Source organism: Oreochromis aureus, linkage group 17 (assembly GCF_013358895.1).
Source record: "Oreochromis aureus strain Israel breed Guangdong linkage group 17, ZZ_aureus, whole genome shotgun sequence".
Lineage (NCBI taxonomy): Eukaryota > Metazoa > Chordata > Actinopteri > Cichliformes > Cichlidae > Oreochromis > Oreochromis aureus.
Window position 1 is genome coordinate 27,973,751 of NC_052958.1, and position 27,886 is coordinate 28,001,636.

General features: G+C 40.0%; 1 protein-coding gene across 1 annotated transcript in view; it reads right to left on the minus strand.

Annotated features, from left to right (window-relative positions):
* gmds (GDP-mannose 4,6-dehydratase) overlaps positions 1 to 27,886 on the minus strand; it is a 172,206-nt gene that overhangs the window by 32,541 nt on the left and 111,779 nt on the right. The window contains exons 8-9 of the mRNA XM_031732441.2: positions 7,722 to 7,840; positions 7,298 to 7,394 (exon numbers count right to left, since the gene is read on the minus strand). Of these exons, the coding sequence (XP_031588301.1) occupies positions 7,298 to 7,394; positions 7,722 to 7,840 (216 nt within the window). The remainder of the gene's footprint in view (positions 1 to 7,297; positions 7,395 to 7,721; positions 7,841 to 27,886) is intronic.

Here is a 27,886-nt window from a genome sequence, read left to right on the forward strand (position 1 = left end):
ATCGATGACGTATGAGAACATGCAACCAAGCGTGGTTCTCGTGAATTCGTTACGCACGTTTCAAAGCTGGAATGCCATCTGAAGTAAGAAGGAAGTTCAGACTTTTGCCCAGGCACTTGCGGACAAGCACTTGACAGATACTGAGGTGTGGTATGTGAAGAGGGCTATTTTTAGGGGTTGATGTGGGAGTTTTCGATTCATACCTGCAGATGGGAGAAGAGGAAAACAGGCAGAACAACTACTCTGTCAAAATCTCATAGGCGAATGCGACACACATTCTTTTATTTCATGCAAGCATTACAGAACTCTTTTGTTTCTGCATTTGGTGCAGGCTATCTTACTGGATGTTGAATGCTTTTCCCTAGCACTCCCTGCAACCATTACTTGCTACCAATAAGCAATGAACAACTGCACCACTACCCAGCTAACATGTGATCTGATGCAGCAGAAGGAAGCTTCACAGGATCAAAGTTGAGATAAGAGCAGGATTTATTTGATCAGTGTCTTTCCTCTCTTTGCATGGACACACAGATAAACTGCAGTAACAAACTGTGGATTTTACTTTGTCTGTTTATACATAAGCAACACAAGCTTGACACTATCACAAAATTCTTGCTGTAGCAGCGATATGGAGTACTCCTGCTTTTCACACTTGTCTGTAGTGCGCAAGAATAAACTTGCAAATTTAAAACAAAAGGACAATCGGTCATGTATTGACAGTACATGACTGCACTGCAGGGAATGCTGCTACGTGACTGCAACAAAGCCTAATTTACATCTGTTCTTCTTGATACATGGGAACCTCAGTTGGTGATTCCTTTCCATCAATCAAAGCACACAACGGTGATAAATAGTCATGCCACTGAATTGCTCTCCTGTCAGCAAAATGATCATGCAACGTTTTGGTGTTTTCATTAGAGGATTAATGACTGGTGGAAAATTAAACAACAATAAGTCTTAGCTATTAATTAAACCTAAATGACAGATCTACATTTGTTGATTCCAGCTTCTTGTTTCGAGATGTGCTGGATTTCTCTGTGACATTATAAAATCTTGTTTTTTGGTGCACAACCATATTACAGACATCCATTGCCTTTGACATCATACAGATTCAAGTGTATAAAAAACTGTGCAAAACTGAATGTCTACTATAGTGTAAAGCCTGAGGATTTGGCTGACGGGGATTACCTGTCCATACTTTGAACTCATTTAAACTCATTGGCCATCTACAATACAAATAAAAGCTACCACTCAACCAGAGGTGCCCTAGGCAAGCAACTCCTCAACTGCCAAGAAACTGATAGCTCATAGATGGAAATCATCCTAATCTATCAATAAACAAAGAGGACTTCAAGATTTTATCAATACAGATTGCAAGGAACAGTGAGGAGCTACTATGCACCATGCTAAAACATTTCATGCTGAGAGCATGCTACACACAAAAAAAACAAAATAACACGCAACACAATGGAGTCCTGCAAAATAAACAATTCACTTCTGTCGAACAGCTGGATTAAAGAATTCATAATTATTTTTTTTTGCATTTTACATGCCATTTTATAGTCATTAACAGACACATAACGAAAAGTAAAGAAATACTTCAAAAAGGGGAAAAATAAAAGCTGGTTAGAGATTAATTTTAGAAGACAAGCTTCCACCTCACAGCAAGAAGCTCCTGGGTTCAAATCCACCATTGGCCTTTCTGTGTGAAGTTTGCATGTTGTCCCTGTGTCTGCGTGATTTCCCTTTGGGTACTGTGGCTTTCTCTCACAGTCATCCGTTTAGTGGTGTTAAGTTAATTGGCATTTAGTGTAAGGAACATTCCAATGACCACTGGAATAATATATCTATATATATCTATAGATATATATAGATATATATATCAATACACATAAAATCATATATATTTGAGTGGTCCCAAGAGCACAGTAGCATCAATATTCATGAACTGGTATACATCTGGAACCACAAGGACATTTCCCAGATTAAGGTCTTATACTACTAATAGGCTCTGGACCTTCAGTAGTAATCAAGAGGGAGAAAAGATAGTTGGATTTCAGCCTCTCAAGGTGCTGAGCTGAGGTCTCACTGGAGTGGCTGTGGGACGAAACAGACTGTCCCTAGTTTGCCTCCTCTAAAATCACAGTCTGTAGAGAAAACTGGGGATTAGAATGGAATGAACTGGATTTGTGTAGCACCCATATACTCAAAGATAGCCTTTGTCTATATATTTAAGCGTTTATCTACCTTACATCCGTGGCCAATTTAGCCAATGAACCCATCATGCATGCCTTAGGGTTGCAGGAGGAAATTGGAATACCCGATGGAAACCCATGAGCTCACAATAGGAACACGTAAAATCCACACATAAAAGCCCCAGCCAACCCAAAGACTCAAACCTTTCCTTACACCAAGACATTTCAATCTAATCTAGATACATCAATCTAACAAAAACTGAGAAGATCTACAAATAGGATCAGATAAACCACCTTAATCCAGGTGTGCAGTGTTAGCGGAGATATATATATATAAAATATACACACAATGATAGATGTTCATATTAAATGTGGCCTAACTTTTAAGCAATGTGAACAGTGCATGCACTCGTAGAAGGTAATTCATCTGAGCCAAGATCACAGGTATCAGACTGTAAATGCTCCATTTCAGACATTTTTTGTACTCTTGGACATGTATGACATCCAGGAGAGTGCATATCCTTAATCTGGTCACCTCAGCCATAAAGCTTTGGCTATGAGCACAAAAGCCCCATTCACCTTCTATTCATAACTTTGGTAGCAGCCAGTCGGAAAAAGTTGGCTTAAAGGGAGAGAAGCTAAAATAGCTTATTTCTGACTGAGAATGAACTGAGGGGCTGAACCAAGGCCCAGTAAAAAGATAAATGGGGATTACTTTGAATTACTTAAAAATATAAGCTGGAAATTAGAATAATCATCGGGTCTGGTGATTGGGTTCAATCATTGGGATTACTATGATTTAGAAAGAGATCTAAGTGTGTACTTACAATGTATAAAATTGATAGTGGAAGAATTACAGTGGCCATCCCATCATGCACACACTGACGGGTTACAGAAATATAAGAACAGACTGAGAGACAACTTCCCATTTATCATCACTTCTCCTTCTCTGCATGAGAGGTAGAAGAAAAACCACCAAGCTGTCAATCAACTCACAGCAGTTTAAACCCTCCAGCAGCACATGAACTTGGAAGTATGACAGCCAGGGTGCATTAGTATGAACATGCACAAGCATCTACATGCATGCGGTTGAACGCCAAGTCAGTGACATGCACACTTGTCTCTGCACAGACAAATACAGCCGTCTTGGCCCAAAACTTTGTTAAGAGAGACAAATTGTGATCTGCAATAAATACTTCATGCTGAGGTTTAAATGAGGCAAGGAGGCAAACTGAATTAAAAAAATTCCCCACATTTACTGTCAACTGTATGATGCATGTTGTTAGGTAATATGCGCTCAAAAGCAAACTACCGTACTGTATACATTGTGCTTTGGAGGTTTAAGCGGAAAAACTAAACTTCTCTAATGTGAAACTCAAGGGACTAACATCAAACTTAGTTTTCCAGATGCTGTATCATGAATGTCAATCAAGTTCAACTTCCTGGGGCCACTGAACAACCTACAGTGGTGACCTGTGCATAAGACATTATTTGAAATAACAGAGTTCATGAATCTGACCTCTTAAAACTTTTAATCACAACTGCTCCATGGTGATATTATGCACAGGACAAAAATATTCCCATCAGCAGCTGGAGCAGCAGATGACACAGCTCATAGAGGAAATTTACAAATTAAAATAGCAAAGTTGAGGATTTTTGAAAGCATTTGAAGTGATGAAACCCAAAACTAAAGAACATGGAGCTGGAAACCAGAACAATGGAAGAGTTTTAGGATGAACTGTGACATTGTAACATCTTTCAGCATGTTGAAACCTTAGTAAACACACGCACACATGTTGTGCAGTAAACCTTAACATACAGTAAAGACGTATGTTAAAAAGTAATAGTGTAGTGATATTGGGAGAGGTTTTAGTGTAAGGTGGGGATTGGGGAAGGCTTAATTCAAGGTATGTGAAAGTATGTGATTATATTTTTGGAGGGTATGTAAAATGAGATACAAATATGTGGCCTTTTTAAAAAAAAAATCCATCTTTTTAAATCTATTAAATTACAGCAATAGATCTTAACTGCTTCTACTATTACTTTTGGTTTTGCATGACAGTAAAGTGGAAGGTTTTTTTTCCAGAATGATGTGACTTTTTATTGTCACTTGCATGCCAGGCATATTCTGTACTCAACTTCCCATGTCAGAAAAATACAATGTCAAGGCTTCCACTCACGGCACTCATTTATAGACCAGTTTTTCCTCTACCTGTGCTCTTGTGTGCCCTTTATGTGAGTGTGTGCGGCTCTTTAACAAATCACATAGAACAAATACACATTTACAGTTAACATCATAAGTCTTGAAAAACAATCAGGTACAAAAGAAACTCAGAAAGCAAGACAGAAGAACCCATGTGATCACACCTTGATATATGTATTTCGCCTGGCAACCAAAACTAATCAGAACCATTAGAGAGTAGTGCACAGACAAACCTTTGTAAAGCTAAGGCAAAGACGGCTCACCTGAGCCAAACTTCAGGAGCGTTGACAGAAGCCCACATGGTGCCAAGAGTGACTGACAGCCCTGCAAAGCCGTGACAGTTGGAGCGATGTGAAACTTACTTGTAGCTGTCTTCAAAACAGCCCTGACAGCTTGCACTGCATGTCTTTCGATTTCACGTGTTAACTATTGGTGTAAAATGCTGGTAGCTTTATTTTGTCCTCATTTTAACCAGCACGCATCACATCAGGTAAACTGCTTCTACAATCGGAGACAAACGGGCTGTCAAGCCGGTAGCCCTGCAGGGTTCACACATGTGCACAAAAGACACATTCACACTCACGCACTGCACCACATGTGAAGCACACCTGCTGGGGCTCCTGTCCCAGGGGATTGAAGCTCATGTCAGACACACACTCTGACAGAATTAATGATGAATTACACAGATATTAGCACACAGCCTGAGGTAACACTCCTTCCATGCGCCACACACACAACTCATTTTGCATTTGGGCCCCACACGGACACACATTCAAACTTTTGTACTGCTAAACAGCAAACATGACACCAAAAGAGTCTGAGTCAGCTGAAGTCTTAGGATATACACACACACACTTGATGACAGGTATTTCCACTTGAGGTGAGGCACAATGCTGAGCTATGAGCCCAGTGTCAGTCACTTCCTGTCTGCAGGGGTCAGAGGTTAAACATCCTTCAGTCTCTTTAAGCCGTATAGAAGGGACAAAGGGAAAAAGCAGAGAAATTGCCCGCTCTTACTGAACCGTCCTCCCCTTGTTATCTATGCAAGCTTAACCTACAGTTCCCTCTGAGCTGCTCGGCAAGGTACACAAATAAATAATTATTTCCACCCTTAATGTGATCAATGACAGCTGTGAAGTTTATTTAAATTGCACATTCATGATTAATCTTTAGATATGTGTCATATGTATACGCAGGAATACAGACACAGGGAGCCAGAACACCTTTAATTCTTTGTTGTTGCTCTGTGTTTATAACACCACACGTCAGGAGCAGTGCTTCCTTTGCTAGTGCTAATAACATGGAGCACCACAGCAATATACCATGGAAGCAGCAACGGGTCAGCAGTTTGGAGTTATTCCACACTTGCTACATGAACAGTCTTTCTTTGAATGTTTACGATAATTTTCCATTTAACTGCAAATTGTGGTCAAGTGAGGTGACTCGGCTGAAAAGCAGCAACAATAATGCTTTCACTGCTGGCTTCTCTTTTTCTTGTTTTCAAACACTTGTTAGGAAGCTGTCAGTTTGATAAATTTTATAGTGCTGGGTAGCGTAAGGACATACGGTCATGCGAAAAAGAAGGTTTTCACAGAAAGGATGCAGCACAGCACACCCTTGCTGCTTCCATAGGTATTAAGAGGGTAACTAGCAGCCAGGTGCTGAAAATCAAATACACTGACTGATCATCAGCAAGTGAAAGCACTTCTATAAAAGTTGAAGTTTTGGAAGTTTGCTGTCTGGAGCATTCACATGTGTGTTAACACAATGCCACAATATTCCCAGGAGTGGATGCCCCAGAAAATTTACCCCAAGGTCAGACTGTGCAATGCTCAGAGAAATTAGCCGGTTATCACTAATGGACCTGTAGGCTGATTTGATCATATTTTAGAGTAGTTGTCCATGTGGATACAGGGTTAGGACCTTGAGCGAATAAGCTGACACGAACAGAGAATAGAGGCCCAGGTGTGTAACCAGTGCTGCCGTACCTTCAGCTGTCAGTCACCAGGGGCTCCTTACTAATCCTCTGCCATCACTCAACTGCATCTCAACTCTAATCTCACCAGGCCAAAGCCCAGGAGAGAGGAGCTCCTGCTTTAAACTGAGAGGATGATGGCTAATCTCAGCCACAACACCCCAGGGTAACCATAGAATGTCCACAGGGAGTAACTGCAATAACCCTTGACCAGGGTGATGAGAGAAAGACCTCCCAAATTCAGCAGACACCTTTCCAGAGATGGAGGAGTAATACACTGGCTAACATTATGAGTTTGATTTTTAGAACTATTATCTCAGCAAGCACAATCTCATGAAAGAGGCACCAATATCTCTCCTGTGCTATCAAACTAGCCTCTCATGCAGCAGAATTGCCTCACTAACCCTTGGACCCAAACTAACAAGTTGTTAGTATTAAACATTTCCAGGTTGGATGCACTTAGCATAAACTGGCAGGATATAGCCTTCAGTACTCTTAAAGAGATCGTCTGGCTTGTTTCTAGCTGTTTAAAAAAAGCATACAATAAGATGCCTGAGGCTGTCACTGATAAGTGTATAGTCCCAGACGCAATCACATACACAAAGAAAAACCATGAAACATTCTTATATAGAACAATAAATATGTGCCGTGATGCGTTATAAATTATATGCAACTATATAGATTGCACCACTATAGTAAATGTGTATTATAGACTTTATATAGACCATTATAGCAAGCATCTCCAGGCTCCCAGACCACAGAGGGAGGGGCAAACAGACCAAAGGTGTTGTATTTGTTACGCCTCATGAAGCCAGAAAACCTTTATGACATTTTAGTCTGTATGTGATGTACGACTTAAGAGACAAATAAAAAAAGGGAATGCAAATGTGTATAGACACAAATGGTAGGAGAAACTTGACTTACCACTTCAGTGGGACGGAAGTATTTTGGGTCCACCTTCACATGTACCACCCCTGTCTCCTGGCAACGGCCAACCTCCTTCTCATCCTTTCCCTCCCACCTGGAAAGAAAGAAATCTTAGCAGGAACTAAGAGTTTCCCACACCTGCTCCAAGATTCAAGCGCCGTGATTACTTCTTGTGTAGTTTGTTTCCTTATAGTCTCATCCAGACAAAACATGTCACCTGCCTTTTTTTCCCCTCAAACCCACACATCCTTCACCACATGTCAGTATCTCACAGGACATAAGAGGGGAGGTGAATGACAGGTTAAACACGGGAGGAATCTTTCCAAGTCCAGAGACATAGGGTTGGGGGTGTCTTACATTGAGGCCTCTCAGCCAAATCTGTGATTTTGACTGCAAAAAGAATACTGACATGTTGACTTACACAATGGTCTTTCCCACATGTCTAAAGGCCCTCTCCACAAACTCCCTCACACTGTGCACCTCCCCTGTTGCTATGATGAAATCCTCGGGCTCCTCCTGTTGCAGCATCAGCCACATAGCCTGAAAGAGACAGACACAGAGACAAAGACAGAGAGGTCAAACTACTGAGAGATCATAAAGACAGTTCGGTGATCCACACTGGACCGTGCCAAACTCAGCCCTGACAGACAGGAAGTGAACCTGCGACCTCTGAGCGAGGCATTCGCCCATACCTCTGCCCTGACGTCACTACAAGGGCTCAGGGGACACATACTGTGGGAAAGGAGGACAGAGCACTCCCACAGGCCCACTGTGTTGCTGGCACACAAAAATGCACACGTGGCCATGAATACACGTGCATTCAGGCCAACAGCTTTGCGCAACTGACATACTCTAACAACTCAAAGATATTTTAAGACACACATAAAGTGAAAGTAAAGAAGCTGATGAAATTCCACAAATACAAATGAATTTTCCAAAATCTTAAATCCTGACTCGTGTTTACTATTTCTAATTACACTGTGCAGGCAACGTTATTATTAGCTTAGATACCCCAGCGTAACCTATTACTTTAGGTCCCTTAACGGACACGGTGCTATATTAAACAGCTAGCGAAGGCGTGGTTCCATAATATTTATGGTGAACTGGAGCCAGCAGGTCAGAGCTGCTGACCCCTGGCACATCCAGCATGATTAGAAGAAACTCGCCAGGGACACAAAGACAGACCAACAGACGCTCATGTCTCCACTCTTTAAAATCACAGAAGACAGAATGAGAATGACAGAGAAGGCCTAGTCTTAAGTTTTTAATGTTAAATGCAATTTCTATATAAACAAGTCTAAAATCAGTGTGTAATTGAGACTCTATTGTTTCAGATTGTGCTAACTCATTTCAGTTTTTTTATTTATTTGCTTCAGATTCTGAACTATTTGAAGAAGAAAAAAATACTGTGAAATTAAACCCAGCTGTTATATTAAGTTGCTACAAACAGTCATGAATGTCAGTGTATTCTCTGACTCTTCATTATTTCCCCTTCAATATCTCAACAACTAGGCTTGTAAATATAAAATATATCAGCAGATTAAAATCTCTGACATCTCATCATTTTTTCTCAATGTTATGGGTAAAAGGTCAAATTTAACACTTAAAACTTCCTGTCAGTGGGTCGGCAGTTTGTTGGAAACTTTTTGGTTTTGCAGTAAAACTTGCACAGAAAGATACAAACATTTGTGTGCATTAAACGTCTTGATGCATTCTCAATCATCCAGGAAAGTAAATCTCCAAAAGTTGAATCTGTTCATCTGGACGTAGCGTTTTGTGGGAGAAACATTTCGTCACTCATCCAAGTGACTTCTTCAGTCTCAGCTGACTGCAGGTTTCCCCAAACCTTATAAACAGTACATTTGCATAATGACTGAAACCAGCCCACTGAAGGAACAATGGGCTGTGAGGTCAGTTCCTTAATCATAATTATGCAAATTCCCATGACCATTGATCAACAACCACTGACCAAAACCCACTGATCAAAGACCACTGATCAATGGCCATGAGTACCATTCACAGAGGGTTGGGGAATGGCTGCAATCACAGCATTGTAAGATGGCGAAAGATGTACCCTTAGGCCCCCTCCTCGATTCAGAGATGGTCTTTCCCTGAAAACCAGTTCGGGGTCCTAGTAATCTTTGCATCAGATTTTCATATCAAGTAATGTCACCAGTAGTGAAAAAAACCCAGTCACGTTTCTCTTACTCTAAATGTTGCGTAATGCTGTAAGCTTGCATGCTGAACTACTGTATGCACACATTTCTGTGCACTGTTGTGGCATTGTTTAAGCACATGCCTTCTCGCAAACACACCAGCAGTGATGGAATGAACTTCCTCAGGGAGGCGAGGGCCATTCTACCTCAGGATCGTTCAGGGTCACCTGAGCGCTCAACAATGATGACTCCCCTGAGCCTGACCTCCGACCTCTCACCCTCTGGCCTCTGATGAACAAACCAGACTCTCACACGGCTACACAAGCCAAAAATTGCAACTCGGCATGCAACTGACAGCAAAACAAAGCAACTAGGGCGTCATCAGAATATGTTATTCAATCTGCTACCACATTTTGGGCCTGTGAAGTTTACAGGAAAATTAAATTCTCTTACAAACGGCTGCTTCTGACAAATCATAAATAACAAACAAGCAGAAGAGATAACAGGATATTTCATTAGCAGTCCAACAGTTTAAGCCTTTTATGTTAACCATCCTGGGCCAAGTGAGAAGTGCTATGTTTTTCCAGGGCTTTGACCACGATTATGAATTATTTGAAAGCAGAAAGCCCCGTGGGTCAAATGGTGTAAACCACTTTAATGTTTTATTACTACAGCAACACCTGCAGATGCAGAGGACCCCAATGTTTTAACAGGAGTCCATAAAGATCAAAACTGTAGTTTTCTAAACTTTCCCCGTCTTTACAGGCGCATTTATATTCAATAATCAAACAATAAAAAGTTTACATTCCATATTTTTTATCTTTTTGAGTTAAAACTAAACTGTTCCATGGATAATGGCATAAATATTGATCATGGATATAAAGTGAGCTATGACATTTTTGTGCAATATTCCTGCAGTCTTATTTTAGCTCCAGCTCCAAAGTGCTCGACGGCATGTTCATAAACATGAAGCACACGAGTCTCGAGTGAAGACGAGTGAAGTGTTTGCTTTTATCCATTATATCAGTGTATATTGAAGCTCTTTAGACAGCAAAGGCAAACTTTGATGTCAATTTCATTCAGATCTTTCTTTTCTTGTTGTTTTTGCTACGTTAAACAGTTTATACAAAATAATTGAGTGTTACCACAAAAGGAGCCCGCATATTACACTACAATATTTTAAATTGATATCAACAATAGAGACATGACATCAATCCTGAGAATTTAATCAGAGGTGAGTTCCCAGTCTGCCATTTCCAAAATATGTCAGCGCTTTCCTTTTCGACGTGAGCAGGAATAAGTATCACTGGAAACAGTGGAATATCAAACACTGACATCTACACTGTAATACTGTTTTGATCATCTGACTGGCTGATTATTTGAACTTGTAATGAAGCAGGCTCATTCCCTTTTCCTGCAAACCACACTGATGGATGTGTAGCCTGCAGTAAACTGGATGGCTGTGATGATGGGAATTGGAAACGTAGGTCTGCTTCTCTTGCAGCCAGAGAAAATGTTTACGGCAGGAGCTGAGTGATATGGCCTCTGCTGATTTTTTTTAACAAGGATATGTAATAAATATTCTGATGTGTATTTTTCTATGTATTGTAGTGGGAATAAAGAAGAATGAAACGGAAGATTGGTTTATTCATCTCAGCCCGTTCAGCGATAACTTCTCCGCGGATACGCCAACATTTCCATCTCGTTCTCGGCCTCTTTACAACACCCCGCTTTCCTTCTTTTACCTTTTCCCCTCTTTTTCCCCTTCTCCCGCTCCTCCTCCCTCAGGATCGCTCTGCTTCATTAGCTATCTGATAAACTGCTCAGAGGTTTAGCCCTTCACACTGAACCCGCACCTTCCTGTTCACATGGCCACAGGATGACCCCCATCACACACTCCACACTTGACTGCAGCTCAGAAACAGCCACCGACCCCAGCGACCACCGCGGACCCCTTCACCTGAAACATATTCTGACACACACGAGGGGACACCGAGCTGACCAACGTTTCAATGTTTTTTTCTATTGTCTGTGAAGTTATAAATTTCTGTTGGAAGTGATATGAAATGTGGATTTCAGTACAGCTCTTGTTGTTATTGTTACTCAATTTGAAATCTGTAATTATAAAAAAAAAAGATCTGATCAGATCTGCTTTTCAAGTTATTAAAATACTTTACAAAATTTTCAAACAAACTGGATAATATAGAGTTCTGGAGAGTAACTTTGCTTATATATTATGCATAGTAATTAGTGGACTAAATGTAATGAGATAATTACTGACATTGCAATCCAAAATTACATGTTCCTGTTTTGATTTACGTTGTTTACTTTGTTTAATTTCGTAGATAACGTGACCATATTGAGTTATAATGCATGTTAAAGCACAATTTTATAATCATTTCATTTAAAAAAAACTCAACACAAATTATTTCCTTTTTTATCTGTTGTTGTTGTATTTTATTTGCTTTCTTTATCTTGTAAAACAGAGTTCTGTCTACATATAATTCGGGAATCAGTAAATCTATTGAATTTTATTTATAATTTTATTTTACTTTTTTCTTTTTCTTTTTATTAAAGACTTAAAACCAAACCAGTACTCAGTGTTCAAGATGACTGATAGACTGAAGAGACGTTTTTCTAACATAGTCCCAACAGTAAAAGATGTACCAAAAATTATACATGCAATGTTTTAAAATTGAATTCAAAGTTTAATATTACATGTTATAATAAAATGCCATCCTTCTGTAGCTGACAGGGAAACACTGAAACATAAAGCCTGCTTCAAAACACTTTGATTTGGAAATGACCATGAATGCCAAAATAAAATCGGATGAAAAATGTTACACCAATAAAAAAGGTTAACAAGCAAAATATAAATGTATGGAGTTAGTCTATGATATATTTAAAACAAATCACAAAATATCTGTGTGCAGATTCAGGCAACTTCAGACAAAAATAACTGATTCAGTAATAACCGACTCAGCAGTGACCTCAGCAGGGCAGCGTCCCCTTAATACGGTAGAAGTTTCATGGCTTCAGCATTCAACTGCCGTGGCTGCGACTTTCTTTCTTTTTTTTCTTCTTACAGTGTGTTATATTTAATCTTTTCCATATGCTCCTGTGAGATAGAACACAGATAGAACACAACCAAAGGGACTGAGCTGCGGGAAAATCCCTGGTTTAAACCAAAGGCAGCCTGCTGACTCAGAGTACTGAGCACAGGTCACAAAGTGCAATCTCACCACTATGACACCAACTCTCTGCTACTGCTGACTGTCTTTCAATAATATATATGTAGTAATTTGCAATACTGTCAAAGTCTCTGTCGATAAAATATTCTCCGATAGAGAATATCATCTCCAAAGCTGGCAGAGAATAAAAGGTAAAACCTTTTGTTTTGTTTTGCTAAACAAGTGTTAAATCAGTCCTCAGGCAGAAAACAGATCTTATACTTGATTCCTTGTTTTCCAAAAGTGCCTAAAAAGCATCTTACAACAAACAGAGCACCCAAACAGCAACTTAAGTGATGACTTATCTGGACCTCCCTCCTCTGCTGACCCCTCCATCCTCCCTTCTCCCACTCTGCGTCTCGCCTCTCTCCCAGGCTGTTATAGCCACTCCATCTTCCCTCTCTAGCTGCTTGACTCTAGCTGACATGTGTAATGGCTCACAGTGAACACTTAATAGAGCTGCGATTATGCCTGCACAAAGCCATCGGCCCCAGTCGCAGCCAGCTAATGTCCAGAACATGCACACACTTTCCTCCTCATTCACACATGCAAATGTAAAGCAAAGCCACTTTTCACATGAAAAGCACAAATACATTCATGCGAGCATTTATTCAAATTATTCCAGAAACACATACAGAGCTTTATAAACGGACTGGTCACGCCAGTTTCAGTTAGAATATAACATGTTGCTCACTCTGCTGTGCTGCAGAGTGTTTTGAGAAGCTGCGACTTCATGTCTTCTCAGCTATAGAGCTCGACCAGAGCTGGCTTTTCCAGCTCATTTGGAGCTTAAGAGGTTCTCAGCCCTGTTCCACAACATGCTTGCACAGCTGCCAGACAAGAATGTTAAAGCCTGAAAAGTTAAAAGAAATGCTTTCTTTTCTGGCGTGGACCAAAGTGAAGCCTTGAATTCGAGCAGACACAGCTCCAGTCTGCCGGGCCCACCGCTCACCACTGATAATGAGATTAATGACCTGCACTTACTACTATGTTATGATACTATGATACGTCACATTTGAGCTCAAACATGGCCACGTATGTCATAAGTGTGTGTTATCGGCTGGTCTTTTCGGACCCACATCCATCAAGGGCCAGTACTTCCCGGATACAGTGGCAATCATCTACAGCCATCTTGTACTGAGATTAGGCAAATAGTATTGAAATGACGACTTCAGAATGACCTAGGGGCCACTGCTGATACCAGACTGAGGGCAGTTAACCTCTTACTACTGTGGATGTTTATATATGATTATATTTAACATCAAATTCATCATATTTTTCAAAACAATTAAAAAAATAATCTTATTTTGTGTTAAGAACCGTCTTTACTTCACAACAATTCAGAGTATGACAAATACCAGGGGTTACTTTCTTTAGATTTTCTACACAGTTCTTCATCAGTACAATTTAAGTCTTCAAGACTTATCAAACAAGTCCACTGGTGCTTGTCCTTGCTATGTTCATGGTTTTCATATACTTTTTCATAAAGCTGTCATGAAAAGATGCTGCAAATGATAAGAACTTTCTCCCAGTTTCTGCCTTCCATCATCACTAAACCAGAAATTTTCATAGCCCATGCAGTTTTTCTGCCAGCATTTCAGAAAGTGAATAGAAAAACAGAGATGTTTGTTTGCCACTCGTCAGCCCCCACCCCCACTGAGGTGCGAATGCTGCAATGTTGGCTCGTTCACTTCTGCCTAAAATCCAGAATAGTCTAGAGTGGTTCAGATGTCAATAGTAAAATGTTTTGATTTCACTCTGATTTTTTTCCCATTCTTCTCTGACCCCAGAAGGGATTTAACATCATTTTTCTAAGACATTATACATGTCAGAAAATAACTAGAGGAAAGTCTGTGAACAATAGTTTATTGAACTGTTTTTCCATCAGTTTGTGTTCAGAATTGTCTGGTGGCTTTCAGAATCGCAGCACAATGATGCACTCCGGCCAGACTTGCTTAGCCAAGAAGTTAGAGTGTATTAGTGCTTATTGCTTTCACAGCCTACACTTACGTAAACGGATACACAGACAATTCACTGTTATTGGTGAACTTCATTCTTTTGTTCCACCGACAACAATTGCAAATAGTCTTGTGCTCCAAGACCTCAGTCACATAGGCTTAGAGACCAGTTGGCAACTACCTGGCAACCACTGGTTGCAAGGGAAAAATTTGTATTGCCCATCTGGCTAGTGAGTGGTTGGTTGCTGGAGGTACGGTGAAAACTGTGAAACAGGCATGCAGGATTAGAAACTAGTCACTGACCCCACGGTAATCCCAGGTCTCCAAGACAAATGTGTATTCCCCAACTAGTTTGCATCATTTGCATTTGCATTTAAAGTAAAAGTTGCAACTTCTGAAACATTCGTTTTAGTGGTAAGGCACAACTTTTATTTTAAAGGTGAATGTTCTGTTTCTGGTTTGCATTACACTTTTTTTTTTAGATTCACTGCTGTTTGGTGGTTAGTTACAAAGTCTTTGCCCACAAATCGGCATCTTTAATGCAAACTACAATTGATAAAAGCAATCATTGGGAGGTTTTTTGGGCAGCAATCTTTCTAAGACCAACTTCACCCAACTACAGCCAGAAGCCTCGAGCAACCAGCTGCCAATTGGTTGGGAAATACACATTTTTCTAGAATCCAGACATGTCAGGAGGTCTCTAGGCTCGGGTGACTGAGGCCTAATTTAATCCAAACTGATCTTACATGTAAGATTTTCAATCACCCCTCAGTGGACACCCCCCGTATTCAATTTCCTTTTATATAGTTATTCAACATTTTGATGATTCAAATATATTTCGTAATGCTCAAGAACATACAAATATACATATAAGGTATTTGTAACTAAACCACAACCACTAACTCACAACCACTTGACAAGTGTGTATATGTTTGTCTATTAAATAAAACATTCCTGTGAATGTGTTTTACAGCATTCATTCCAGCATGGTGTAGATGATTCCAACTGCGGCTTCCTCTGAAAGATACACCCAAGATCACCCTTTTATTCTTTGTGCATCATTGCTGTAAAACACATTACCTTACATGTTTACACCCTCCCCAACGGCCCCGACAAAGTGTTTAGAGCTGTCAATATGCAAGTGACTCATAAACCAAGAGCCCTCCTTGCCTCTCTAAACGGCGTATCACATAACAATTCCTGACGACACAGCAATGACACACAGTCCATGCCTGTACAAACATTTTAAAAGCCAAATAAGCAATGCAAGGAAGAGAAGCAGATACAACTCTGCAGGATTATGTGTCCCCTTTAGGAATTTTGATTAGAGTCGGGTTTTGGCTGAAACACGTCTGCAGCATTAACTACAGGTAGCATTTGTGGAAATGCTGTGGAAAGCAGGTCAGACTCACTGACTTATACTTTGATCAGATAAATTTCATAATCAATATTGGGAAGTGTTTTTTTTATTTATTTGTTTAATACCTTTACTAAAAACTTGTACTCATAAACCAAGGTCCACCTGAGAAATTCAAATAACACCTAGCTCTGCTTTAGAAAAGGGACAGAGTGGTTTGTGAAAAATTAAAAACAGTTTTTTAAATTAACAACTTAGCAACTGAATATTGAAAATGAATCAATTATATACATAACTGAAACTAGATAAAGCATCGAGCTCTCTCAGCTTAGCCTGCAACTGTCGATGGACGACCATTGTTGGGTCTCCCAGAGAGGTCTAAATAGGTTCAGGTTCAACTCATGACTTTCACTGGGTCACTTGAAGGACTTGACAGAGTCGTCCCCAGTAAATTTCACTGTTGTCTTGGCCTTGTGTTTTGGGCCCTTGTCTGTGTCAATGTCTGAGGTTCTGAGGACTATGCAGCAAGTTTTTATTAAAACATCTCTGTACCTGACTATTCTCTCTTTCCCGGTCACAGAAAAAGAAATCCAAAGCATGATGCTGCCAATGCCACATTTCTTCAGGAAGGGCTTCTGTCAGGGCACTAAGCCCAGACCAGTGGGAAATAAATCTTTCATTTTTGAAAGATAGCAGACTAAGAATCCTGGGTATTGTCCATTTGCACTTGTTTCATATCATGTAATGTTCAACATAAGTAGCCCATGTGTAGCTTAATGTTTTTTCTATACGTGGCAGAATTTGGTTCGAGTCAGCTCTAAATATGAAATGAAGAACTTGAGTGTAGTGTATATAAATAACGAAACCTTAACAGTAGCTAACAAACTATATATAAAATTTATGTCCTTTTGATGACTGTGAAAGTCAGGATTATTTCATGCAATTATGTTGAATGAAACAGTGTTTCCTTTGCCACCACTTAGTTACAACACTACTCACAACAGAATTACTTTGCACACTGGCAACTGGTAATCATCCTTAACAACATAACACAAAAAACTCACAAGGCTCTGAAGCTGGGCATGAAGAGACATTCAGTCTGCGACTCTGTGACTAAGTCCTGCCGTCCGCTGTAGAACAAGTACAGATAAACCAGCTGGTAAAAATAACATTTAAATGAATGTCTTTTTAGCAAATTGGACGTGCTCTTTCTAGACAGCCATGGACCAGATATCAAACTGGAATGCAGACTAAATGCACTGAAATGGAGACTGGTGGGCTAACATTCCACACGTTCCTGAGCAGAGTTCCATCGCAGTTTCATCTAACTTGTTTTCATTTCCAACATATTTTATGTGACTTAACTTAGATATGTTTCACTTTTCTCTCTCATTCTGTCTTTATCTGAAAATCCCCAAATGTCTTCTCGTGAGTCAGTAAAGGGCAGGGGAGGATTTGACAGAACCGTGAACCAGTCCAGACCATACTTGGCTGAACCAAACGAATTTAGGTTAGACCCGAACAGGCCGAATGAGGTAAACGCAGGGACAGACCAGGCATTAGCAGCCTCAACATAACTGCTTTCCAACCGTTTTGTGCCTAAATGCAAGTAAGAACTTCAATCATTCAATTTAGGGCTACATTTTCACACATACACTGATACACACACAGACATGCTAGTACACACAACTTTCCCAGGCTCCACCTCAGGGAGCACACATCGTCCAAATGGCTGCTATGGAGCTGTGATTTTTAGCAGAGCAGCTTCTTTTATTTTTTTAAAAATGGTTCTATTTTTTTTTAAATCCAAGATTACTATTTTTAGAGATGGCTGAAATTATTAACCCTCCTACCCCCTTTACACACACACTCATTCTTCATTCTCCTCCCCCTTTCCCCCCCTCCTTCCCGCTCGTCTCTCCTGTTGTATTTTGACCAAAAAAGTCAGAGACTTTAGTGTTTTTCCCTGTCAGACACAGGCTGTCTGGACGTTAAGTTGAAGACAGAAGAGGCTATATTTACAGTCTGACCTCACTCTGAACGCAAGCACACAGACACCCACACACACACACACACGTGCACACAGACACGCACACACAAAAACACACAGAGTTTTAACATGGTCAGGGATGACGCAGGGACAACCGCACCTCTGCGTTGTCAGTTTAATTCTGACCATGTTGCTGCTGGACGGGCCTCGCATCAGTGGTCAGCCTCAGTGGATACTCTTTCACAGACAACAGCCTGTTAACCCAGAGGCCACAAAATTTCAGTTGATCAAAAAAAGTTTAAACATTTTATTTTATTGATTTCTGGGTGTTTCTTCTGGAAGGTCCACAAGTTCTCGAGCCTACGTCTAAGATTAACAGAACTCGTAGGGAATATGTTTACTCTATGTCCCCCCCGCATTCAAAAGCTGTTGTAACTTAAATTTGTGAAAAGATGAGTGGCATTGCCCAAATATCCTTCACTTGATGGAAAATGAAGAAAAAAGTGAGGAAATACAAACCTACTCACTGTGCCACATGTCCATACGCTACAATTAAAGACATAAAAACTCAAAATTCCATTCATGGTTGAAGGATGTTATTCTTGGAAAATGATACAAGATGTAATTTTCCAGATTCCTGTCATCACACTGAGGCTGCTGGGGGTCGCATCATTGTGTTGTACAGACAATAATGCTCCTTTTGCTTTTCACTTGACTTTTTAACCCTTTTTTCACCACTATAATAAGTTAATCACATTAACTTAAACATGTGCATTTACTCTTATTCTGTGAGCTTATGACTGTAACTAAATCTTTACAAAGTAAAGAAAGCTGAACATCTGAAGTCTCTCAAAACTTTTTAGTGCACTCAATTGTTACTGAGGACTCTAAATGGTTTTTTAGCCTATAAATAGTAGATTTAATCCACCGGCACCAATAAAGACTTGTATTCATTCACATGTGGCATTAACGCTTTCTCCTTATGGTGACATAAGACTTTATTTAGATAAAAAACCGAATCACTGATGATGCCAACAGTGACAATGGACATTTGTGTGTGTGTGTGTGTGTGTGTGTGTGTGTGTGTGTGTGTGTGTGTGTGTGTGTGTGTGTGTGTGAGAGTGTGTGAGAGAGAGAGAGAGAGAGAGAGAGAGATCTACCCTTCAGTGTGAAAGGACGTTGTATGTTGCAAATATATCAAAAGATTATTTTATTGTAATCAAACAGCGAGGCTGCCTTCCAGGAAAATGAAATTCCTTCAGCCATCTCATATTGATAAACCAATCCATCAATCAAACCGGCACCCATTCCTTTGATATTATCAGTGGGTTTGTATATCTAAAGATAGACAGAAGCATGGGGAAGTCCACACACACACTTGAACTTGGCTATGACCTCTGGCTGTATGAGCAGTTAAACAATCTTTCCATGTTTTCACCACAGGAATGGACAGGGGTCTCATAAAGAGTGTCATTCACTATTTAAGTCTCAAATTCACACACATATACTTAGCAAACTAAATTATCCATGCATGCACACACACACACACACACACACACACACACACACACACACACACACACACACACACACACACACACACACACACACACACACACACACAGGTTGGGCAAAGCACCATGTAATGCAGACAGAGCTGCTGATTCTCGGAGTTTAGCGATAGCGTAATTTTTACACCGTGAGAACCCGAGAAACACATTTCTCAAAGGAGCTCTCTCATTCGATGTGGGTGTGTTACCATTTTTGGGGAGAAAAAGGGGGATAGCAACACAGACACGCATATCCACACAGACATGAGTTAAGTAATGATAAATATAGTAGCTGAATGCTAATCTGTTATAGCTGGGTTATGAATAGGCAGCATGCAGAGGCTACAGAGGATGTGAACCGTGTTTAAAATAGTTAAAAGGTTTAAAATAGTTGCTTCAGATTTTCTGCTCTTTATTTAACTTACTTTAACCCAGAATTGCACACAGTAAAAAAGATGCATGTGAATGTGCATCCTGTAAGAGAAGGCATCAGCAGCTAGAGGCGGAGTGATGTTAGGCCAGAAAAGTTCTCTCTTTATTCAGCACCCTCTGACGAGGCAGGAAGAAAAACAAACATAAGCATGGGTAGGATGACCGCTGCCTCACAGGGTAACAAACAAACTTATTGTTTATATTTATTTCTATATCTCTCACCATACACCGCAATATCCAAGCAGAATGTCACAGCAGATTCTTGGGGGCGAGGGTAAAATCTACTGTGACAGAATAAAGTGGACGCATGGTGGCTTACGATGATGCTGCAAAGTTAACAAGTTCTTGTTTTTCAGGATTTAAATGTCAAATATTCCCATTCAGTTTCTGAAAAGTGAGGCTTTGTCTCTTTTATATATTTGAAGAAAACAGAATTTCTAAACATCACATGACTACTCTTTCAGTATCTGTTAAGAAAAACAGGAAAAAGAAATGAGAGCATGATAATAACAAAAAACGTTTCGTTCCATCCATAAATTCTAAGAACTGCATTGTTTTTAGCTTTTGAGACCTATTTTGAAAAGGGGGGTAAGGGCCTGAGAATATGTGAAGTGGAGATAAATGTGACACAGGAAGCAAATTTTGTGTATTTCATGTTATCAGGAATTGTGGGATGTCACTGGCTGCAACAGTCTGATCGTAGGCGGTAGATGCAATTTATGGTAGTTGGAATATTTTTAGTCTTTCCATGAAATCTGAAAAGAGATAATTCCATGGGAATTTGGACTCAGACGGATCAGTTAAAAATGAGAGACGTTTGTCAACCTAAATGACAAGAAGGAAAGAGTGAGGCAGAAATTTAATGAAAGCTATTAAAAAGCATGAGGAGATATCCTTTAACCTTCCTGCAATGTTTAAGGCAGAAATCAGAAGACGAGAGGTTAGTAAGTGGGCGGTGAGGAAACTGTACGGGTGTTTGTGAATTGAATTGCCAGACTTCCTCGACTGTTTCAATTTGAACTCGTGACCCCTGACCTTGGGGGGGCTGAAAACAGAAGTTGCACTGCAAGAAAGAGACTGTTTACAGTGTAAACTGGCCTGAACACAGATTGTGCTCCTACATGCTGCCCTGCTTTTAATCTGTCACTTGGAACAATGGTCACTTTCCCCTTCAAAGCTGTTATGTGTGTGAAGGCATGTGTCAATGCTGGACCATGTCTCTGTGCCTAAAATGCATTTCAAGCTACAGTGATCTCATCGGAGATACTATCAGCCTGTTTATCGTTTCTATGCTCCTCTGTGGCCACTACACTTGTACAAATTGGACAATGAAGAGCAGGTGTGTGGATGAGATACCAAACTCTGTGTGTTTGAGACAAAGGTATGCAAATCCCTACTGCAGGTGGAAGAGTAACTCCCCTGCTGAAAAGCAGGCAACAGACAGAAATACAGAGTGAACAATTTAACGGCGTTTTGTCACATGTTTAAAAATGTTGTTAGTATATTTATAGAAGGGCAGGGGCCACACGTCATGTTGGATTAATTAGGCATCAAGTTTTTTTTAAAGGCAGTTCTTTTAGAGAAACATTTTTCATAATGTTACGTGAACACCATTAAATAGTTTTCCTTTTTTTGTCAACAGTAGAAAGTAGTGACACACACCACCCATACATTATTGTGTTTCATGCCTTCTTTCTGCACTGCAGCAACCTGTGCAGTCATATTGAATCATCCACCTAATTATCTGTGCAGTGGGTTATTGAGTGTGTATTGACAGCCACTGATATTTTCCATCAGCAGTATTGATTATAATGATTGCTGTAAAAATAACAATTTGTAAAAGTAACAAACATTTTGGATGGAAGCAATGCAGGACCCATGTGCATTTGTCAGGGGCTTTTAGTCATGTCATTTTGGAATTTTTGTGCAGTTCTGCCATACCCAACAAAAAATTCACCAGTCACATTTGTGTAGAAACTATGGGTTGACCGTGGTTATGTCCTGGTGACCAATGCAATCACAAGGACGTTTTTGGTGCACCACCCTTTGTGCGACCAGCTTCACTCAGGAACCTACAGTGAGCTCCTGTTAACTGAAGGGGAATACACATTTTTGCCAAGTGACAGGAGATTGCAGGGGGTTGCTGACCGGTCTCTAGGCCCATGTCAGTGAGGCCTAATCCCTGAATTATGCTCCAGCGGGAAATCTATGTTGTAACTTACTTTGTAACCAGAAACCTTCCCTAACCCTACTCCCTAACCTTCCACGTCAGTCAGACTCATTGTGGGCTGAATCTTTAGTTACATTTCTCATGTTATGCAATGAGTCTGATTGGCATGGAAGGTTACGGAGAAGGGTTAACAAGGGCTCTGGTTACATGGTGAGTTACAACATAGATTTCCCATTGAAGCATAATTCAGGCATAAGACATGTAGAAAGTTCAAAAGTTAGATTTAACCATGACCACACACTTTATGTAAAACTAAGCAAGTAGTTTTTAGAGCTTCCAAATAATGACACCATAGTTATCCTGCAAAATAGAGAATGTGCCAAATGAAAGAATAATAATTAAAGAATATCACTGAAGCTAATCTGTGATTTTGGAAAAATAAAAATCTGTGTTCTGTCAAATGAGTAGTTTGTCTTATCTGCATGAACTGAGACAACACTGATAAGGGAGTGGGTGACAGAGAAATTCAGCTAAAGATCTTTGGGGGGTGGGGGGGGGTGGGGGTCTTCGGGGACAGCTGGGAAACTGCACATTCATCATTTTTGCAAAACACAAAATGGGCACAACATAATATTTTAAAAACAGATAAAATCCCCTTCCATCCTCCACGCTCTTTATCTCTCTTTTAAGTGCCTGTTGATTCATTAATGTTATCTGACCGCCACAGCAGGGGTGAAGGGAGGGAGGGAGGCCTGAAACGCACACACAAAAACACATTCACTATTTCCTGAAGCACAGTGGCACACACCGCAGTTTCCTGTGGGAATTTTTCAAATCGGCTATCTACTTTCACCTGCTGCTACTGACAGACTCATCGTCCGGCTAACGTCATCAGAACATGAGTATTTTACACAGAAATATGTAACACAATAAAGCTGACACACAGTTAAAATTGATCAGTTACATTCTGATACCACCTGTGAATTGGTCTCTCAGACACTTGCTAAGAGAGTAATCACAACTGTTGTATCTGGCACTTTTTAAATTTTAGCTTTGCACAACAGCTTGGTGCTGCGCTCTCTAGCTTGTATGGGTTTTCATCGTGAACTCACATGCTGTGTTACTGCTGCCTATCTTGATGCTTAACATGCTGACAAAAGAGACTGTTCCCAAAAAATTGGGATGCTCTGTACAGTGTAAATAAAACAACAATGCAGTGATCAGCAAATCTCATAGATGCATAGTTTATTCAACTGTTTGCTGAGACATTTTAATATTTACTGAAAACTATTAGAAGATTTAGAATTTTTGATTATTCTAACTTCAAAAACAAGACAATAAAAGGCTGTAAAGTAAGTGGAACATAAAGGATAGCTGGAGGGACATTGCAAGTAACTAGTAACTGGCAGCAGGACAATAACAGGATTGGAGATAAAAAAGATGATCCTAAAGAGTTTTTGTCAGAAGTAAAGACAGGCAGAGGTTCCACAATGTGCAAAAAACTGCATCTATAAATTGTGGAACAATTTCAGAATAATGTTCCTCAAAGTTAAATTTTAAAACTTTAATTATCTCATCATCAATAGTACATAATACCATCAAAGGATTCAGGGAATCTGGAGAAATCTCTGTGTGCAGGGGATAAGGCGGAAAGTCAGTATTGCCCGTGATCATCAGGCCTTCAGGCGACACTAAATTAAAAACAGACTTGATTCTGTCTTTGAAATCACTCCATCAGAAACTTCCAGAAATCATTAGCTGTGAACACAGTTCTTTATGCTTTCCACAAATGCAGGTTAAAGATCTATTGTGCAAAGAAGAAGCATACCAGCAAATCTATAAAAGAAAATAGTCAAAGTATCAAAGTGCAAACCACAACAGGATTGAAATTCTGTGGCAGGACGTTAAGAGAGCTGTGCATAAATGAATGCCGGTAAACCTCAAATATCTGGAGCAATGCTGTAAAGCAGAGTGGGCAAAAATTCCTCCATGACAATGTGAGAGACAAATAAAATGTTCATGTCGAAAATGATTCATTTGGATTAGTGCAGCTAAACATATTTCTATAAGCTACTGAATCATGTACTTAGTTTTTCACAGTACTGCACAGAGTCCTGTGAAAACTCTCTTTTTCACATGACTGTAATCCTTGCTTGTAAACTGAATTTCATCATAATTTGTTGAAGCAATCACACACATATGGCCACCAGACACTGCACTATTCCCACAACCACAAAGCACAGTAAACATAACTCCAGTGCTTCCTACAGTATCCCCCAAACACACACACGCACACACACACACACACACACACACGCACACACACACACACACGCACGCACGCATGCACGCACAAGCACCAGTTATCAGCAGGGAGAGCAGATCAGATGAGAGCGGCGTCCCTGTTGATACTAAGGTGATAACATCAGAACATTAACACAAACCCAAAGCCAAACGACACTGAAAAGGACACGCGATTAACAGTCAGTGTCATCAAAACAAACCGCACGGTCACTCCACAGTTACACACATACGAACCATAGACTGACATACACACACAAGCTTTGAACCTACTAGAGGTGTGTGCTTTTGAAATGTTCCTCTAATGTGTCCAGTGAGTAAGATAAGACAAGAGTAGTGTAAACAGTAGTGTGTGTGTTTGTATTATATGCAGTGCCTCCACATGTTGAGCATAGGAAACAGATGCCTCACCCCTGGCTATGGGAGAGGGAGAAAGAGAGATTGAAAAGAAGAGAGAGAGGGAGAGCAAGAGAGGCTGTGTTTGTATTGGAGCTTGTCAGCAGGGACTGCACAGTCTTGTGGTTGTTGGTCCACATTGTTCCACAGTCAGACACCCAGAGGGGTACACGGATAATAAAGCAGCGGCTAAGTTTGGTCAGATTCAGTGGGTCATGCTGACCTTTGCAAATTCCTTACATATGGCAATGTGTGTGTGAAAGGTTCTCAAGAGAGCTCCTTATACCCTTGCATTTCTTTGCTATGAAATTAAAGTTTAAAATGTACAGTACAATTACAGCTGACAAAGAGGGCAAACTACTGTAAAATATTAACTGCCCTATGCTCTAATACAGATTTATAGCATAAAAAGTGGCATTTTACTAAAGGTTGAAACCAGTGCTGAATAACTGTGTTGCATGCAACTGCAAAACATAAATCTTTAATTTTATATGCAGGAGAAATTCTACTGTTAAAGCCAAAACCAAAATTCCTGCCTTAAATATAGGAAACCCATAATCCCAATGAAAATCTAATCAAATCAAAATGAAATATTTTAAGCATTTTTTAAAATTTCAATAATCATGGCTGACATCTAATGAAAGAAAGAACTCCAATATAAAACTGTTTAAAATACTGTATATCTGGGGTGGCTGTGGCTCAGGAGGTAGAGCAGGTCACCTACTAGTCAGAAGGTTAGTGGTTAGATCTCAGTTTGCTCAAGCCTGCGTGCCAAATATCGTTGAGCAAGATTAACAGCAAGTTGTTCTTATGTATGAATGAGTGTGAATATTAGATAGAAAGCACTTACGTAGAAAAAGGACACACATGCAAATGTATGAATGGGTGTTAATAGGTGAATGAGGCAAGTTGTATAAAGCGCTTTGAATACTCAGAGTAGAAAAGTGCTATGCAAGAACCAGCCCATTTACCATTTATCTCTCATCCTAGTTCAGTACACACTACTGATTTGACTGATGTTAAGATCGTCAACTTGCTGTACTCCACAAGGAGGATAACCTATTGATGGTCATTGCATAATAGTAAAAAGCTACGTGGAAGGTGTGGCACAAAAAGTTGCACAAGCAACAGGGATGACTGCAGCCTTGAGAGGACTGTCAAAAAAGTTTATTAAAGAACCATCAAGAACCACCAGGTACACACTTTTCCTGTAATAGGAGCTACAATATCACACCGAAGCCACTCCTGAACGAGAGAAAACATCAGCCGCATCTCATTTAGGCTAAAGAGAACAAGAACTGGACTGTTGCTCAGTGAACCTTCTCAGATAAAAGTAAATTTTGCATTTTAATTGGAAATCAACGTTTCTGTTGATTCTGTTGACCTCAGCCAAACTAAATGGGTCCATCCCAGTGCCGTTGCCTGAGGGTGGACTCATTCTGCTCTTACACTCCTGCTCCAACCCTTCCTGTGGAGCTGCAGTGGGAGTCACTACAGGAAGACTTCATCTCAGCGGACAGCCCACTTCCTCCACAAAGAAAGAGGAATTAAGCTGAGGGCTGAAAGTAAAGGAATTACACTGCTGACTGGAAAGTATTTAAATGATTTTTTTAAAAGAAAGAAAATGTGTGTAACAAGCTTAAAATAAGAATAGATTTGTAAAAGAGAAAGCAACAACTCAATCCCCACATACTGATGATGGATGCTAAAAAAAAAAAAGAGAGTGGAAGTGGACATGGACAGCTGGAGATGTCACGACTAAGCAGTCATTCCTGTTATGCTTCTTTGAAGCCTGCTTGAAGTTCCCCGCTTGGGGCACATACATACCTGATGCATTGTAATGCAAATTCTCCCCAGACCAGTCTGCGCAGTCAAAAAAATAACGACAACAAAAAACCCCAAAAACAAAAAAAAGAGGCAGGCACACAGATTTGCACAAACCCGTATGCTCTATGTTTAATGATGAAATTTATATCACTTGGACTCATTCCTAGTGTACTTATCGACCCAGAAAGTATAATCAAGTCTTAATTTTATAAACTCAGACAGATTGCCAACATGTTGCAATCAATCTGCGCTGATAAGCATAACTCGTTGGCAACGCATCTCGGCGATGGGAATCAACGTTTTTCCACTGTTCTGGTTATATTCCTATATAAAAATAAATGTTGTCGAGTGCCTACATTATTTTGCAGTCCTGCAGCAACCTGAATGTGGAGTGATTTCTGAATTTCTTTGTCAGTCTATGAGGTTGTGGTTGGACCCTAAAGGTTTAAGCAGTTAAACCTGTAAGTTGCTCTCTTTATATTTAAATAGGAAAAAAATGTCAGGTTCCATGAAATTGATAGCTCCGCCCTATTCAATTGCAAACTGATAGCAGACAGTCTGTCTTATTGCCTTTTATTGCTGTTTTATTGCTGATTTGACCAATGTTGCTTTGAAGACAGCGAATGACTGTAAAACTTGGTCCTCCTCTTCAAAGCAACAATATCAAAGGCAAAAAGATCACAAGTTTATTGCTTAGGTTTTCAATAATTTTGGTCGTGTTGTCATGGTCGTGTTGTCATGGTCCCCAGCCACTGGTTTCCCTAGTGTGATTGTGGCATAAAGCCATTCAAGCTTTTGGCATTGACCAAAATGCACTTTTCATGCAAAGCAAAGCAGTAACAGGCCAAAAAAAACTCAACCAAAGCTTTTCGGATTTACAGATTCCATGCTCAAACCGAGATTGAACCACTTTTCTAACAAATTGCATATTTTATGTATTTGTGTATTTAAGACACACTTGTAAGCTTTGCAACTAACGCTGTTGCTTGATCTTATTATGTTCTGCTTTACATTGCTTCTGCTGTCTTTATATGTTCACACCCTTTTTAAAGATTCCTACTGAGAGAACGTAACTACTGGAAGATTCCATTTTCACCCGAGGTGAAAGTTTACTATTGGTGAAACCCTACAACTGGAAAATTCCTACTGCATTGTTACAACACTAGTAGTGTGTCTATATGAAATGCATAGCATGCTTTTGCTGAAATGTGTCTGAGGT